General features: G+C 38.8%; 1 protein-coding gene across 3 annotated transcripts in view; it reads left to right on the plus strand.

Annotated features, from left to right (window-relative positions):
• MYO16 (myosin XVI) overlaps positions 1–18,502 on the plus strand; it is a 409,990-nt gene that overhangs the window by 355,402 nt on the left and 36,086 nt on the right. For 2 of the 3 annotated variants that reach the window (XM_075090704.1, XM_075090696.1), the window contains exons 30-32: positions 3,632–3,878; positions 8,433–8,740; positions 10,561–11,763. In XM_075090704.1, coding sequence (XP_074946805.1) covers positions 3,632–3,878; positions 8,433–8,740; positions 10,561–11,763 — 1,758 coding nt within the window. Of the gene's footprint in view, positions 1–3,631; positions 3,879–8,432; positions 8,741–10,560; positions 11,764–12,337; positions 12,482–18,502 lie in introns of all 3 variants that reach the window. The other variant, XR_012660263.1, reaches the window with a different exon arrangement.

The following is an 18,502-nucleotide window of genomic DNA, read 5'->3' on the forward strand; positions in this document are numbered from 1 at the left end:
TGCTTTGCTTCTAGCTTTCCTTAATTAAGCTAACTTGAAAAGTCATCTTCACCAAAACTATGTGTTTAAAGCTTTTTATCAAAGCTATGGCTCATCTACATGTTTTTTATCGTCTGGGAAAACTGAGAAAATCAGGAACTTGCATGAGTAAGGAGTAGCTAGACATTAATTTCACGCCCTTAGCTCTTGTAGTAAGCTGCCCTTTGCAAACAGGTACAATTGTAAACTTGCAGAATTAGCATGCCAAAGAGATCTGGCAGTTTGGGAATAGGAGAGGGTACATGTGCATTGTTCTTATGTAATCCTAGAATTGGGATCTGTAGACCTTTACACTGGGATGGTGATGCTTAGTGAGTAATAGTATCAGTCCTGCTGCATATCCACATTTTTCTCTCCTCATCCTTTGTATCCAGAGGACTTTGGAAGATAAATCTCTCTTGACAGCATGTTGGCTAATAGCAAAGCTAGCCAATAATTTCTGTATCAGGCTTAAAACGTACTATCATATACCCATATAAGGACTTAAAGGGAAAACAGGTCTTTGCCAAAATTCTTATCGAGCAAAGAGAGGGATCAAACTAAAGTGAAAGCATGTGTGGAAACACTTTTTATTTAAAAACAGGTCTGTGAGTTTAGGGACTTTGTAATTTCTTTTTTTCCACCAGAATGAGAACTACATATGGGAAGTTTTGACCTTACTGAATCACTAAGAAAATTGTTTGTACCTGTAGGAAAGTCCATCATGCTCAAGTTCGTCCATCAGATCTCATGTAGATTAGGAATTAACTTTAATACATTGTATACACAATAGTTAATACATTTCTCACATAACCCAGATCCATGGTCTACTTGAATTTCAATTATTTTGATCTCTATCCTTAGATGAACTGTAAAGAAGAAGATATTTTTCTGCCCTGAGGGTACTAACCTCAATTATTTTAATTTGCATAAGTGAGAATTATTTTAGATCTATATAAATTAGGAGCAAGTTCAGAAGACAATCTTTGTACCCGTACAGTAGTAGATGAAACTGAGCAGTAAAGGTCTAAGAGATGACAATTTCATTTCACAGCAGTTTTTGAGGTTATGAAATTGGGGGTTTGTTTTGTGTTGAACTGAAGACAAAATCTCTCAGATTTTCTCATAGAGAAGGAAACGTGGTGAAATGTCCATTTTCTAATGAAAACCTGAGCTACTCAGGTCATGAAGATCTGTGCAAAAGACAAGAGGGGTGTCTCTCTGCCAGTCCTTCCTGACAAAACTTTGTTGAGTGTTTCTTCAAAACATCTCAATTTTGATGAAAGTGCATAGTTCAGAGTATCTGTACAGTCTCTAAATGCTACAGCTAGCGGTCATTTTACTGGACAGTCCCTAGCAGGCTGTTCTGCATCATTCATGCCTGCTAACAATCCTACCAGAAGGTTCACCTCTGTATTCCTTTTCCTAAACAACCCTAGTGGTTTTACCAACGCTTTTTTTTTTTTTTTTGTCAAGGTAAAGGCGCGCACACACACATAAAAGCGTTACTTGAAAATGCAGGCTTTTTTCCGAAGTCATCCAGGATTTGATGCTTAACCATTTGTCAAATACCCTGTCTGCTCCACAGCAGATAAGTGTAAAGAAAATGTTGGAAGTGAGGGAACAATTTTTGACTATTAAGCTCTTTTGAATTTTTCATATTTGTGAGGAGTGGACTCTGATAATGTTCTATGCATGTATTCATTACCTTTGCAACAGCAGCATTATGAATTCAGACTCAGTAACATGTATATCCAATGTGAATACTCTCATAAAATTGTCAACAACTAACTGCACTATTCATTGCCTTTTCAACTAAATTGGGTAAGTGCATTAATATTTCAGGGTTTAAAGAAGTCAGATTTTATAGAATGTAACTAAAGGTATTGAAAATGGCATGGCTGGCTGTGATTTTAAAAATGGAAATCTTCAAAGTTGTCCCTTATAAATAATCTCAAAATACCTGAAACTAAATGTTTCCCAACCCAGTGAATTTTGGATAGGAGCAGTATTAGTATTTTAACATTAACCTTTCTTATACTTCATCAGCTGGGCACTGAGCATCTCTAAAAAAGGTCTTAATTTAAATATCTAAACAAGGACATAGAAGGTGGTGGAAAACGCTTTACGTTGCCCTCCATTTTAGCTGTTTATTTTATTTAATGAGATTTTATATTCATAAAAGACTAATTGTATCTTTCTCTGTTTACATATATTTTTAGATTAATTCAGTTTGCCTTTTTGTCATTTGATGTTGTTTTACAGTGTTCCTAAGACTGAAATTTAAATACATTGTTAAAAAGGCCGAATTCATTTTAGCATTTTTTTACCTTATAGTGTTAATATTAACATTTTCAGTATTTTTCCCCAAACTCAAACCAACATCTTGCACAGGCGATTGCCTGCTGTCTTCATTTATGAAAAACTTTCAGTCACCAGAATGAGAGTAACCGTAATAAGCAATCATGAAGTTTGACCTATTTTTGATACATGTAAGTTCATGTACTGAAGATCAATAACATTTCAGGCAACAGGCCAATAATTCTAAAACAGATTCTTCCCTGTGAGGTATACAGCAGTTATTCTAGGTCTGGAAAGAATCAGGATCTTCTGGAACTTTAAAACAAAACAAAAATAAACCCACAAAAGGACCTTCAGTTAGCATATCTCTTCCCTCTAAGCCAAAACGTGCACTCAGAGAATACTAATACCACGCTGTTGCGGGATGAGTGATTAACTCTGTGTCAAATTCATCGTGACCACAGAGGTCCCTGTGCCTTGTGTTTCTGATCAGCTGGGTACTTCTGAAAACTCAGGGGACTAGGCGGTATTAAGGTTGGGGGAGTTTGTTGTAATGAACATACATACTTAGGAAAGTAGTACAGAAAGTTATTACAGGAGATACACCAAAGTCTTCTCCCAACATAAAGCCAGCATAGAGTGTGAAAAATAGACTTAATAGATACATAAAGCTGATGCAAGACAGATGAAAATTTTAAACTGAAAAATGCAGACATGATGTGACAGATAAATTTGAGAAACTTGCATTAATCTAATTGTTTTTTCTGAAAGGAAATGAGCAACAAAAGGTCTTTATGTGTCATTAAAAAATCTTGTGTCAGTTTTGATTTCTTTAGGTGCACCGAAATATTTAAAGCATTTTTTTTTAAGTTGACCAAAAGCAAATGATCATTTAATTCCTACTGTATTCAATGCAACATTCATTTATTCAGGGTTTTATTTTGAAACAAATGATCTTTTGACCTTTTCAGTGTAAATGTATGCTTTCACAATCTGTAGCATACATCCAAGTTTCCAGTTGTAATGTAATAAAAAATAACATTTGGTGGAAGTCAATATTTTGCGTTGTGATAGCTCAAATTTATTAATTAATTTACTGTCAATACTTTGTTTTAAGCACTGGTAATAGAAAACAGAGTTCCATTCTTTGTATATTATTTGCATGCCTTTGCATTTCTTTCATTCTTTGTATAAGACATTGACTGAACTTGATTTGCTCATGTTTACAGCACAGCACACAGTAATATTAAGTTATTCACCAATTAATTAGTTGTCTTTCATTGGCCCATATTTTCTCCTTCTGTTACGGTAGTTGTAAGAGGATTTCTAGCTCGCCAGCGCTTGCTACAGAAGATGAGCATCAAACAGCAAGAGGTCACCTCAATCAAAAGCTTCTTGCAGAACGCTGAGGATATGGGATTGAAAACATATGATGCCTTGGTCATTCAAAATGCTTCTGACATTGCTCGGGAAAATGACCGGCTCCGCAATGAGATGAATGCTGCTTACCACAGGGAAAAGTTAGAGGCTAGAAACAGACCAGAAGAAGGTCACAAAAGGTAAGATCAGAAAACATCTCCTATGAAGAATTAAAGCATTTTTTCTGTTTTAGTGATTTCCTTCCCTGCTTAGAAAGTCATAGAAATGACTGAGGAATCGCAAGAGGATTCTCAAGTGTATTCTCAGCCTGAATCAATGTTAGGCCCTTTTTTTTTCTGTATATCAGGTAATTAAGCCTAGAAACTTAAGGACACTAATATCCTATGCAGGGGACATTGAGCTTTGTAGGAACTTATTCAAGTGTCTGAGTCTTTTATTTTTTACAGAAATATTTTTTAATTCTATGATAAATAGATTATAGTTGAACTTTCATCAAACTAAACAAACAAAAGAAAAAATCCTCTGACTTAAATTTCCAACATTGGAAAATTGCCAAGATAATGAGAAATTGCTAGGAAGGCATTAAAATACAATAAAGTCCAGACTGAATGATCCTGAGTACACATTGAACTAGGCAGATTGACTGTGAGGAGGATTCATAGAATCATAGAATGGTTTGGGTTAGAAGGGACATTAAAGATCATCTAGTTCCAACCCCCCTGCCAGGGACATCTTCCACTAGACCAGGTTGCTCAAAGCCCCATCTAACCTTGCCTTGAACACTTCCAGGAATGGGGCATCCACAACTTCTCTGGGCAACCTATTCCAGTGCCTCACCACCCTCATAGTGAAGAATTTCTTCCTTATATCTAATCTAAATCTACCCTCTTTCAATTTAAAGCCATTACCCCTTGTCCTATCGCTACATGCCCTTGTGAAAAGTCCCATTCCAGCTTTTTGTAGGCCCCTTTCAAGTATTGGAAGGCCACAATAAGGTCTCCCTGGAGCCTTCTCTTCTCCAGGCTGAACAGCCCAACTTTTTCAGCCTGTCTTCATAGGAGAGGTACTCCACCCCTCTGACCACCTTTGTGGCCCTCCTCTGGAGTCATTGCAATGGGTCCATCTCTTTCTTCTGTTGGGGGCCCCAGAGCAATACTCCAGGTGGGGTCTCGTGAGAGCAGAGTAGAGGGGCAGAATCACCTCCCTGGACCTGCTGCTACTTTTGATGCAGCCCAGGATAGAGTTGGCTTTCTGCACTGCAAGTGCACATGCTGGGTCGAGAGGTTCGCACAGGCCTGCCTCTCAAGCCTGCCAAGGTTCCTCTGGGGAGCATCCCTTCCCTCCAGTGTGTCAACCACACCACAGAGCTCGGTGTCATTGGCAAACTTGCTGAGGGTGCATTCAATCCCACTGTCCCCGTTGCCAACAAAGATGTTAAACACCACCAGTCCCGATACCAACCCCTGAGGAACACCACTTGTCACTGGTCTCCACTTGGACATCAAGCCATTGACCGCAACCATCCAGCCAATTTCTTATCCACCGAGCAGTCCATCCATCAAATGCACATTTCTCCAATTTAGAGACCAGGATGTTGTGCAGGACAGTGTAAAATCTTTTGCACATGTCCAGATAGATGATGTCAGTTGCTCTTCCCTTATCTACCAATGCAGTAACCCCATTGTAGAAGGCCACCAAATTTGTCAGGCATGATTTGCCCTTAGTGAAGCAATGCTGGCTGTCACCAATCACCTCCTTATTTTCCATGTGCCTTACCATAATTTCCAGGAGGAGCTGCTCCATCATCTTGACGGGTACAGAGATGAGACTGACTGGCCTGTAGTTCCCAGGACTTCCTCTTTTCTCTTTTTAAAAATGGGGGTTATGTTTCTCCTTCTTTAGTCAGTAGGAACTGCAATGAACTGCCACGACTTCTCAAATATGATGGATAGTGGCTTAGTAACTTCATCCACCAATTCCCTTGGGACCTGCAGATGCATCTCATCAGGTCCCACGGACTTGTGCATCTTCATGTTCCTTAGATGGTCTCCAACCTGATCTTCCCCTACACTGGGCAGTTCTTCATTCTCCCAGTCCCTGCCTTTGCCTTCTGCAACTTGGGCAGCGTGGCTTGAGCACTTGACGGTGAAGACTGAGGCAAAAAAGTCTTTGATTATCTCAGCCTTCTGCATATCCCAGGTAACCAGGTCTGCTCTTTCCTTCTGGAGAGGGCCCACATTTTCCCTACTCTTCCTTTTATCACCAATGTTCTTATAGAAACTTTTCTTACTGCCTTTGATATCCCTGGCCAGATTCAATTCTATCAGGGCTTTAGCTTTCCTAACCTGACCTCTGGCTGCTTGAATAATTTCTTTGTATTCTTCCCAGGCTACATGTCCTTGCTTCCACTGTCTGTAGGCTTCCTTTTTGTCTTTGAGTTTGTCCAGGAGCTTATTGTTCATCCATGCAGGCCTCCTGGTGCTTTTGCCTGACTTCCTTTTTTTCTGGGGATGCATGGCTCTTGAGCTTGGAGGAGGTGATCCTTGAATATTAACCAGCTTTCCTGGGCCCCTCTTCCCTCCAGGGCTTTATCCCATGATACTCTACTGAACAGATCCCTGAAGAGTCCAGCATCTGCTCTCCTGAAGGCCAGGGTAGTGAGCTTGCAGCACATCCTCCTCAGTGCCCTAAGGATCTTGAACTTCACCATTTCATGGTCACTACAGTCAAGGCTGCCCTTGAGCTTCACATTCCCCATCAGCCCCTCCTTGTTGGTGAGAACAAGGTCCAGCATAGCATCTCTCCTTGTTGGCTCCTATATCACTTAGAGAAGGAAGTTATCATCACCACATTCCAGGAACTTCCCGATTGCTTATGCCCCACTATGTTGTCCCTCCAACAGATATTGGGGTGGTTGAAGTGCCCCATGAGGTCGAGGTCTTGTGAATGTGAGGCTGCTCCTGTCTGTCTGTAAAGGGACTCATCTGCTTGGTCTTCCTGGTTGGGGGGACTGTAGCAGACCCTCACTATAATGTCACCTGTCCCTGCCCTCCCTTTAATCTTGACCCATAAGCTCTCATTCGGCTCCTCACCCATCCCCAGGTGCAGCTCCATGCACTCCAGCTCGTCAGTGACATAGAAGGTAACACCCCCTGCTTGTCCTTCCTAAAGACCCTGTATCCTTCCATTCCAACACTCCAGACATAAGAGGCATTCCATCATGTCTCTGTGATGCCAATAAGATCACAGCCCTGCAGGCATGCACATGTCTCTAAGTCCTCTTGCTTTTCCCCGTGCTACCTGCATTTGCATAGAGGCATTTAAGTTGGGCCCCTGATTCTTTCCTCTTATTTAAAAATAGGCAAATGGGTTTTGTTTAACTCTCCTAACACCTAACTCTAACTCCAGAGTTTTCAGAAGTACCTATTTTACAAATCCAGCAAATGCTGGAGAACCTTTCTCTAGGAACTGAGTCCCTGATCTCTTTTCTCTCAGGCAGCTGAATGGGCAGAGGTAGCATTTGCAGTTAATAGCTTTGTGTCTATAGAAGGAATATGTCTATAACTTGCTGGACATATAAATGTTTATTTTTCCATAGGAACTTAATTTTCATCCAGAACAACTCCCTTTGCTTTCATTGCTTTTGTCAGTGACTTTTATTAAAGTGAAAATGGCAGTGCATCTGCTTAATTAGCTTCAAATATCCCAGTGATTGCATATTGGAGGAAATGCCTTTGTAGGAAAGACTGTAATTAAACATTACAGTGAAAACAAATTATCCACTGAGCACCATGCTTTCATCTTTAGCTATTTCATTTACTACTTGGGCAGCTGGCTATATCCTGCACATGAATTCCAGCTCTGATGGTGATTTGCCATGCAGAAATACAATTTAAGAAAACAAATGCTCAGGGGTTTGATTGTAAAATGATGCTATAGACATCTTCTATCTCATGCATAACCACTCTAAGTGAAAAGGTTTTCAACATTTTGATTTTTGGGGGAATAAAATGTTAGAAGAATTTTTGTTAAAATTCAATTTGTTGGAAGTATCTGATAAACATAATTTCTCAATATGCATTGAAATAGAAAAAAAGAAAAGGAAAAAATTGGAATAAGTAAAACTCCAAAACTGAGATTAAAATAACTAAACATAATGTCATAATTAGTATTATTAAAATGAGAACTAATAATTAAGTTTAAAAAGGAAGATAAATAGATATCTGGGTGGAATTGTTCAAGCAGCCAACGTATCTGGATAAAAAGGTCTTCAAATATTCTAAAGAAAGATTTGCATTATCTAAATAGAATTTATAGTTGTCTTTTTAAAAAATAATGATAAAGGCTTAGCATTTGCTGCCTCAGTAACTTTCTATTAAAATGTATTTCCCAGAAATTATCATTCAGATTGAAAACCCAGCTTTTGATTGTGTGTAACAATCAAAGTGTGAACAATTCATTCAGTGAATGTCTGATCAACAATATGAAACTGCTTAAGGAAGGCTGCATTTGTGTGAAAAAGGAGCAGTGTCCTGATTTGTCATGAAACAGGAAATGGAAGAAAGCTAGCAGCTTGATCTGGATTTGTTTGTCAGAAGATTACTACACACATCCCCTCGACACAGCAGGGGAGTTGTGAGATTGTTTACCAAAAAGCTGTTGTTATGTTTGCATGAACAGGTTCATTGTTATCGCCTGGATAATGCATCTGAGCCTCTTTTCTGTGTTTTCAGAGCTGAAGGCAAGGGTGGGAAGGTCTCTGAGGACAGCTTTGCCGGCTGCCGAACGCCTAAGCACTTTCATTCCAGCTCTGTCCCTGTCCCCATGGCAGTGGACGGCTTGGTACATTCTGCGGCTGGGTCATCCATCAGATCCCCCTCCCTGCACTCTGTGTTCAGCATGGATGACAGCAATAGCCTGCCATCACCAAGGAAACAGCCTCCTCCCAAACCAAAAAGGGACCCCAACACACGACTGAGCGCTTCGTACGAGGCTGTTAGTGCTTGCTTGTCGGCAGCTTCTAAGGAAACCGCTAATGAAGGTTAGGCATAAAGGGAGAAACAGTCACAAATGTTACTGTAGGTTATTGATTTAGTCTTTTCACTTTGATCCTTTTAAACACAGTCAAGCGCCTTTGATAAGTCCTGCTTCCCTGAAATATTTCAGTGGCAGTAAATAAAATTAGTCAATTTGTCATTTGTTTCCAAATCGGCAAATAATACTCATGTGTTCTAATTGCCTAGTTTGTCAACAACCAAAACCTATTTGCAGAACTCCCTCGAGAGACAAATGATCTCTGTCAACTTGAGCTATTCTACCCCACTGACCGTTTCATTTCACCTTTTAAACTGTATGTTAGAATACCTTGCATCACTAAAACAGAATGCTGGAATCTTGAATTTCACCAAGTTAAACATTAAGCTTTCCTCTACCTTTTCTCTGTGTTCACATGAATAACTTATGTAGTCAGAGGTTTATGTTTGTGCCATAACTTGCTTACAGTGAATGTTTTGTTTAGAAGGAAAGTGCTGTGAAAGTCCCAAAGTGCCTCAATGCATTATACTGCACATAGAATGGTTTTGAGTTCAGTTTTTCTGTTCTCCTTCACCCTTGAAATGAACAAGTAGAAGATGAAGGGGAGGAATGCATTCTGCTTTTCCTTGATAAGCCTGACTTGTCATACTTTGTGTAAAGGATCCTCTAGGCTTATCTGGGAAGATCCTTCAGGTTGGGTTTAAAGCTATGTATAACATTCTCTGATCCTGCATACAATGGGTGGAAACCTTTGGAGCTCCCTCTTACAAAATAATTACTATTCTCACATCCAGTTCATTAGATGCAAGTCCATTTTTTTTAACCTCTTCCTTGCTCATTCAAGCTCAGCATAAGGAAAGAGGAACTGTGTCCAATATACTTTTAAACTAGCATGGCTCAAGGAGCTCTGTAGTTGTTTCAGCTTTCTGTGCCCAGCTCTGCAAGAGGTGACTGATTTAACCAAAAAGGCCTAGCAGAGGTTTTCAAAAGAATGACAGTTTATACATATATGTGTGGTCTTAACACTAATGCTTGTATACACTTACAAAACAACTTTGGAATTCTTCTCATATGTATGAAACAAAAGGGCCAGTTTCCCAGCTGTATACTCATTTTCCAAGAATTATACTGGTTTCCTGAGTCTTTGTCCAAAACCAGCTCTGATTTTGATCTTAAAAGACCAATTACCAAGGTATCTAGTCTCCCCACTCCATATGTGCCTGGAGGCTGTGAAAAGACATCTAGCTTAGTTAACTGTATACTCAGCTGGGGAATTGCCCTTAGGCTATGGGATTCCCTAACTTTATAAATTATTTCCACACCCACAGTACAAAAGAAGAGCTAGGCAGAATATCTGTCTATAATTAGAATTTTATAGGTATTACATAAAAGGGGGATACTTCAGTTACTGGCAATAACATGATGTCAAAGTCGTACCATTCTGAAACTCCTGGTTAAAAGCATGCACCTCTCCCCTGGGGCAAAAGGAACAACAAGCACATATTTTCAGGTGTTACAGACCTTGCAGTGAACATTTGGATCCAAAAGATATCTCCTCAGGTGTTCTTATCTTTTAGATAGCACAGATTACCAAAGCAGATTATATGCCCAAGCAGCAAAAGCTTGTGGTTTGGAGGCTGAAAGTTTTGCATTTCATTCCTGGAAATACTTACGCTTTTGACTGAATCCCTTTGTTTGTGACTGCTGCTCATTGTAAAACTATATGGGCAACATTTGAAGGCTTAAAGTACTAGACCTGTGAAATCTGACAGTTTTTTCAAACTGACTTTGATCTGTTAATAACGCAGACCTTTTTCACTTTCCTAGTACTGACCCGTCCAAGGCCACACAGTGATGACTACAGTACTATGAAAAAAATACCTCCCAGGAAACCAAAACGAAGTCCCAATACGAAGCTTAGTGGCTCTTACGAAGAAATACCTGGCCAAAAGCCTGGGGATGTAAAACAGGCAAGCACAGTAGCTAAACAAGGTGGCTATGACACTGTGACAGTACAGAGAGCAGCTTCTGCTGATGGACCACAACATGGCGTGTTGAGTCTCTATACGTCACAAGAAGAGGAGGAAAATGAGCCTGTCTATATTGAAATGGTAGGGAACGCAATGAAAAGCAGTTCTGCAGAAGCAGAAAGCCCAGAACAAGGAGAGTCTGTATATGAAGAAATGAAGTATTTTCTACCAGAAGAAGGAAGCAATGCTAATGGAATAGTGCCAGTAGTGACTGGATCTCCTCCTCTGCTGTTTGAAAGCAAAAAACGTGTTAATGCTGAAGATGGAACGTTGGATGGAAACAGTCAAGCGGCTTTGATCTACAAAGACTCATGTGACATTCCAGCCCCTTTCCCGAACTTGCTCCCTCACAGGCCACCACTTCTTGTATTTCCTCCAACCCCTGTCACATGTTCACCCGCTTCTGATGAATCACCTCTAACACCACTAGAAGTCAAAAAGCTTCCTGTCTTGGAAACCAACCTAAAATACCCTGTGCAGTCAGAAGGCTCAAGTCCATTATCACCGCAGTACTCCAAAAGCCAGAAAGGGGAGAATGAAAGACCAGCATCTCCAGGCTTGGTTGTGTTCAATGTTTCCAGCAAAGTGACTCCTCCTTCCACACCACCTCCTCCTCTCCCACCACCCCCTCCTCCTGTACCACCTCCTATTTCCTACCGGGCTTCCACACATTTTGCATTTCCTCCAGAGACTTGTGCTAGTTTTCTGATTAATACAGGGAAAACAGGTACAAACTCAGATCTGTCAAAAGTACCTCAGAGACCAAATCCCGCTCAGCTTGGATGCTCATCTTCTCCATTCTCCAAACTGCCTTACTCCCCAAAGGTGGCAAGAGCAGAACACAGGAAACTGAACTCAAATTCATCATCTTCATTTCCATACAGCCCTACAAACTCAAGGTCATTGACCAGTCCCCTTGATGAGTTAACTAGCTTGTTCAACTCAGGACGGAGTGTGCTACGAAAATCTGCAGCAGGACGCAAGATCAGGGAGCCAGAAGGTAAGACAGATCTCTGTGGTTCTGTGTACTGCACTACTTCTGCACCAAAACCTTCTTACATTGGAAGCTGATAGAGTAGGTACAAATAAAAAACTTAACCACTATTCGGGTTTTTTTTCTTTTTTTAAGATCTGTTGTAGTCATGAGAAACACATACGGAAAATAACTTGCATATAAAAATTATAGGTCTTTTCTCTGAGATGTCAGGTTTTTCTTACCAAAATGCTTGTATGACACAAATTTAAATGGATTATTTTTAACATTCCAGCAGTCACAGTAAAATAAACACAGATGTTACATGATATGAAAATGAATTTATGGTATCAATCTATAGAAATACTTTGAATGAAATATATTGCTAGGTGTCTGATAGATCGCATGTGCTTTATTTTGAAGACTTTCTTTTAAGGTTACATTATTTCATTTCCATAAAATTCTGCATTTGGTGATATAGCCATTATTATTCTCTTAAATAAAGCTGAGACAGAGAGCCATGCAACAAACTATATTTCCCTTTTCTATCCTTTTATTCTTACCTTTTCTGTCATTTACATACACTTATGTACATACCCAGAGATTACCTGGCATCTTGGCTTTCTGGCATCTGAAGAACATCTTTTGTATCTACTGCAAAAGCCAACTGTAAAAAGAAGCAAAGCTTGACATTTTTGAGACTACAGTCCTCAGACATTGTCACTTAATTATTTGCCTTGTCCAGGTAATACAGGGTTTAATGTTGTTACTGGAACAAATCTATGAATTTTATGAATACTGAAAATTCATCCTGAAGTTAACAGATTCAGTTAGCTGCTCTGTAATGGTGAGGTGCTTCTGACCTAACTTTGTCTGTCTAAAAGCTCGATATGTAGGCATCAAATCCATAAGCTATGAAAAGACAGTCAGAGAGTTTAATTCCTCCCATATGTCTTTCTCCATTGGGTATAAGGAAAGCCTAGAAGATTAAACTAGTAGAGTTGTAACTTCTAAGTGATTAAAGTTGAAGTAAATCCTGGTTCTGCATATCAATTACAATACTGACTTTTCTGTTTTTTTTTAAAAAAAAGCTCTCCTATTGAAAATAGTCAGTGCACTCTATACAGAAACTTCTCTCCCTAGTAACATCTCCCAAACACAAAATTTTGTGAATTTAAAATTCAGAGTGGTGAAACCTCTAGCCTGTTTTCTCTGCTTCTTCATTTCTGTCTGTCCAAACAGCTTGTCTTAATCAAGAGCTGTGCACAGCGTATTCAAAATGGGCAATATGAAGCCCTATTTTTGAATTATAAAATAAAACAGTAGAGAATGAGATAGATTATCTTCTTATTCATTGTCCATTTTCTTAGATATATACTGCTCCATTGATTTCAGTATAAATTATGTCCTGATTTATGCAGTTATAATAGAAGAGAAGCAGGTGTTTGTGCTTACTCTGGATATGTGTGTGACTATCTGAGTGCCACCCTATCTCGCTGTCCCTATGAACCTTGACAGCCTTCAATCAAAACCCCTTTCAACCAAATACAACAAGAAGATAAGGTCTCAAAGCTAACTGAGTTTCTACAGGTTTCATGAAAGTTAGTGGCTAGGTAGAGACTCGGAGAAAGGTTCCTACCAGCTATCAGAGAAACCGTGGTAGACAGAACCTTTTTGACCCCTCCAGACATTGAAAAGGCTTTAGCTGGGCCTTGCATGTTCCTACATGCTGAAATCAATGAGCTATGAACTGAGACTTTACCAGTTCTCAGCCTCAGGAGAATGCCTTTTTTGTTAATCTGAGTATATGAATTGATGACATTTGTAAAGGAGATGTTGCAGTAGTTTTGTTTGCTTTGGCAAAATTACTTGATAATATTCAATGCCTATAAATGTATATAGAATGTTTTGGTTTGTTTTGTTTAAGTTGGGGAACTTGTTTTATTACATAGATAAGACATTTTTATCTGCTGGGAGGTAACTATTAAAGTTTGGATCTATATATCTTTGGATGAATCTTCTGAAGGCTCTCTCAATGTACCTGGTGAGGAACTGTGGTAAGCCTACCCCAACCAAGTCACAAAACTGACCTTTACCTTAAAAAAAAAAAATGTTTCTTTGGGATGGAGGATTTTTGCAAACTCAATTTTCAACTAAATGTGATCAGGATAGAGTTCAGCTTGGGTCTCCTGTGTGTTGAAGCCAGTGCATTAACAGAGGCTACCATATAAAAACTCTAAATTTACCTTTCACATGGAAAATGTTGTACTTTTAAATATTTCATCAAGGCACTAAGTATGAAAGATCAAAGTTCATGAAAGATACACGATAAAAAACTGAATCAATATTTTATGAGCTAGAAAGCTACTGTATAACACTAAGTGCGGTTACATATGAATAGTTCAATGATGAGCAGATGGACTGAAAGTAACAAAAAATACAGGTGAATGAATGTGCATGTTTTTACAATGTGCCTTTTTTCATGTACTTCATGTGTTCACTTCATTCTCAGGAAACAGCTGGGAAAAAAATCTGTTATTTAGCCTCTGATGCAAAGTAATAAGATGGCAATTAGAGAGGACTCTGTTAAGTAAAACTAAAAGTTGTCCATGTCTTATCTTCTGATTTTTTATCATCTATTGCCTAATGCATATTAAGTTCCTGGAAGACTCCTCCATTTCTTCTTTTTGTCATTGGTAGTATTTATTTATAGGAGACGATATGGTAAAAAAAAAATTAATTTTAATAGAAATTCATTAAAATCAAAGACATGGCCTAGAGCCACTCTCTGTAATGTGCAATTTCCTTTATTTCCGTAAGTTATAACCTACCAACAACCTTAACTAAAAACAGAAAGTAAAATCGTGGGACATTTTGAAATCAAGGAGAGTTAGCTATGGGAATCAGTATGTTCCTGTATGGGATCATCAGCCTCTGAGATAAAAGCCTCCTTGCCAATAGAAGTGCAATACAGACAGATCCCCCAACATGCCTCCCTCTTGCCTGGAGGAGTAATTTCAAGGCCTGAGAACAGTGATGTCCTTTTGGCTTCTGACCTCTCCGTGGGAAATGATCATCCAGAACTACAATAGAACAGATTCGTGGGTTTCTGATGGACTGCGGACTTATTGTGAACCAAACCGGGAGCACTCTTCTTTCAGACAGACAACAAAAAACCAATCAAATGGCAACAATTTGCATTCCCCAGTGGCCTAGCCTGACTGGTTTGTTTTATACAACAGTGACACGCACTCGTTCAAGCAATGATCAGGATCATATAGGATGCAATTTCTTGCCAAATACTTTACATCTAATAGGAGAAGTTTTCTGCTCTGCAGAGCTTATAGTTTAAATAAGCACAACTGTAACAGGTGAGAACTGGGATAAAGTGATTTCTCCAAGGTTGAAAAGAGTTGTCATGGAAGCGACAGCTGTGTTGTAGACAAGGATTTCCTTTTACTCCATATAAAGCAAGACTTGAGTGCAGATAAGTGATAATACAAGGAAACACTTCTATTCTCCCTGATTTCTAGAAGGAGAAACTTTAGTTTGCAAGACAAATAGAAACTGAATGGACGTGTACAGAAGCCCTACTCAGATATTTCTAGACAGGACCTTAGCTTTGAAACTAGACTTCATGAAACCCAATCCAATGCCTTAATCACAAAACCACACTCTATAGCAGAATGTACAAATATTTTTAACTATTCGACATATAAGACATTCCTTATATAAGGAAGACACAATTACAGGTTTAAGCATTTCATAGTATATATTTGTGGAGAAGGACAGAATTTTCTTTTCCTCAACGTGGATGCATGACACTCAGATTCCTAGATTGCAGTGTTATTTCTCTTGATTGGTACAGCTGATATTAAATTATTCCATACAAAGGGGAATTGTTTCAGCTTCAGAACAAAATATGGAATAATTCCCAGCCCATCATCCATGCTTAGATTGGCAGAGTGAGTATTCATGTGGATTCTAAAGGGAAAGGAGTAAAGGAAATATGATTTTCCCTTAACCTGGATGGATCCTTACCATCAGGGTACTGAGGTAAAGACTTAATGCCTTCTCTGCTTCCTGCTTGTAGAGGAAAGATTGGCACGAATGCTTGACTTCTGTGTCTGAGCAAAAGAAAATGTGCAATTTTGCAACCCCAGGTTTAGGTGCCTAAGAAATAAAATTAGGAAGACCTTCCCTTTATGTATATCATCAATGTATAGGCTTCCAAGTTTTGTGAATCACTGTTACTGTTTCAATACAAGGAGATCTGTATATGCAAATCTATACATGCCTCAGTGACCTATTCCTCTGCAAAACAGTTTAGTAACTTCTATAGTAACAACAGAAAATGCATGCAAAGATTAGATCATTAATAAAATATCGATACTGTTCAAATGTTTGCCCAGTATCTTTGGCATCGATTAACTATATGAATCCCTTCTTTATGTACTTCCTAACTGAGATATTTCCAAGGCAGGTAGCTTCACATATCAGTGAATTATTCTACATTATGCAGTTTAAGCACTGGAAGTCACAGGAAGATAGTTAGAACTGACAAATAATGCAGATACTTAGACGTACCTGGCTGGGACTAAAGCTTGCCAAATACTCTTTACTGAAATTGGCTCAGACTTGGAAAATAACAGGATTTAATGTGTATGTATGGGGAGTACCATCCTGTCAAAGGCAGGTATCCCTTTGATAGGTAGTAAATAATTTCCCTCTATCAGCAGATTAGAGTAAGCTATTGTGCAGCTAACGTCTCAACGGTGGATTGCAAATTAAATCCCCACTGGGTTTTCTGAAATGAAATCCCAGTCCCTTATCCTCTAAGCCACTCAGCTTTTCCTCTTAAGCAACTTAATAAAGGTAATATTCCAATCTGCATCTTATTATTCCTACATTATATGAATACTATGTAATAGTTTGTTTTTCTTTGCGGCAAAAGCTAACAACTTACAAAACATGAGCAATACAGAAAGCTGTGTGTCACCTTTTATCTGCTTTTATCTGTGAAAATGATTACATGAGGCATTGGATTTCTGTAACATCTTTCAAGTAAAGTTCTCAAAGCATTAAAACTTTAATGAATTAAGTTTCACAATACTTCTCAGAAAGAGATATATCTGTTTATATAATTACCTTAATTACCAGGGAGTGAGGGTGACTTTCTGTGACTAATTTTCAGATTAGATATCTAAACACAGGGGAGTCATCACTCTCTGATTCACTATGGACTACTTGCAGCTCTCGATCTGAATCTCTTGCAGTAGGTACGGAAAAGTGGGAGAAAGCCAAAGCACTGCTAGAGTTTAATGTGAGCCATAAAAAAAGGCCCATACTTGGCTAGCTGTAGAGGTCCTATGCAGAAAATTGCAAAGGAGACAGAACTGTGGGCAATATGGTTGACATCCAGTCCATGATGAGTGATTTTTCTGAGGAAATAATTGTGGTTTGCATTACTGCAGCAGAAAAGGGGTTAGAAGAGTCTAGAGAAAGTACCCTCCATTCCTGCGTACTGAACGTCTATGAACTTTTTTACAGCCTGAAGGATAGCACCTTAACCTACAGCCTTCTCCTTATTTATAAGTCTGCCATTATCAGGACACTTCTTCACAAAAAAGAGCTGTTGTTTTAGGATAAGCACAATATACCAAGAATAACCTTCTATTTCAGAATCTCTGATAACTGGTATATTTTACTGCTGAAGGGTTTTTTGGGTTTCTGTTATGATGATTTTTTTTCACTGTAGCATTTCTCTTCCTGGTTGATCCCACTGTTTGCTCCTACAGCCTAAAATCATGTAATGTGTAATTTGCTTTGGTTTTCTGTTCTGACATGGAAAAGAGGCTTTGTGTGTGATTACCATAAACAATTTTAACCTGAAGAGTATTAGAAGAACAAATCAAGTCTCATTTATATTTCAGGTGAGAAAAAAAAATTATATTGTTGTAATCACTTATTATATTTATTTTTCATTTTAAATGTTTGTCTTGAAAATAAAATAAAATCCTTAGCACTCCTCCACACATTTCCAAAGCCTATATCCAGTCAAACAGAGGTTGGAGGAGACTGTGCAGCCCCAGGATCACACAGGAGATATCATTGCATTTTTGACATGATCTTATACTGTAAGTACCTACAGCTGTCAGAAAAGGATCCTGGAGTAGACAGACCCTTGGTCTGACCTAGTACAGGCTCTCTCATGTTCGTACCTAGTCACTGCTTAACAGGAAGGAAGCTGAGGAGAAGTAACTGCACCAGCCTTTCTATTCCTTTTACATGGTCCATTTCTGAGAACTGCAGGCATTCCTTTTAAGTTACTAATTCTTTTTTGCTTTCTTTGCATTGGGTTGGACTTACTTTGTGCCCCCTTCATCCTGTCTGATACTGGAGCACAATAACCACACCATACTTGTTCACCTTAATGCATTTCTAGCCCATAGATTTTAATAATATCCCACCTTTAATAGTGACTTTGATCATTCAAGTAGGCATTTACAGGACTATTATTTTCATAACAGTGTCTTTTCTTCACCATCTGATAGAACATCTTTGTTCCATATTCAGCAATAGTTCGGGAAGTCGTCTCATTACTAACAGTGTTGTGGGCTTCTTTAAATAGTAAACAGTCTTCAGTCTTCAGGTTTTTTTTTATTTGTGATCCAAGATGCAGAACCACAAAAGACTCTGTTTAGGAACCACTACATCACTAATTGTAAACCAAAGATACTTTAGTGTGAGAAATTAGCCATGTCTG

Source organism: Phalacrocorax aristotelis, chromosome 1 (assembly GCF_949628215.1).
Source record: "Phalacrocorax aristotelis chromosome 1, bGulAri2.1, whole genome shotgun sequence".
In the NCBI taxonomy this organism is placed as follows: domain Eukaryota; kingdom Metazoa; phylum Chordata; class Aves; order Suliformes; family Phalacrocoracidae; genus Phalacrocorax; species Phalacrocorax aristotelis.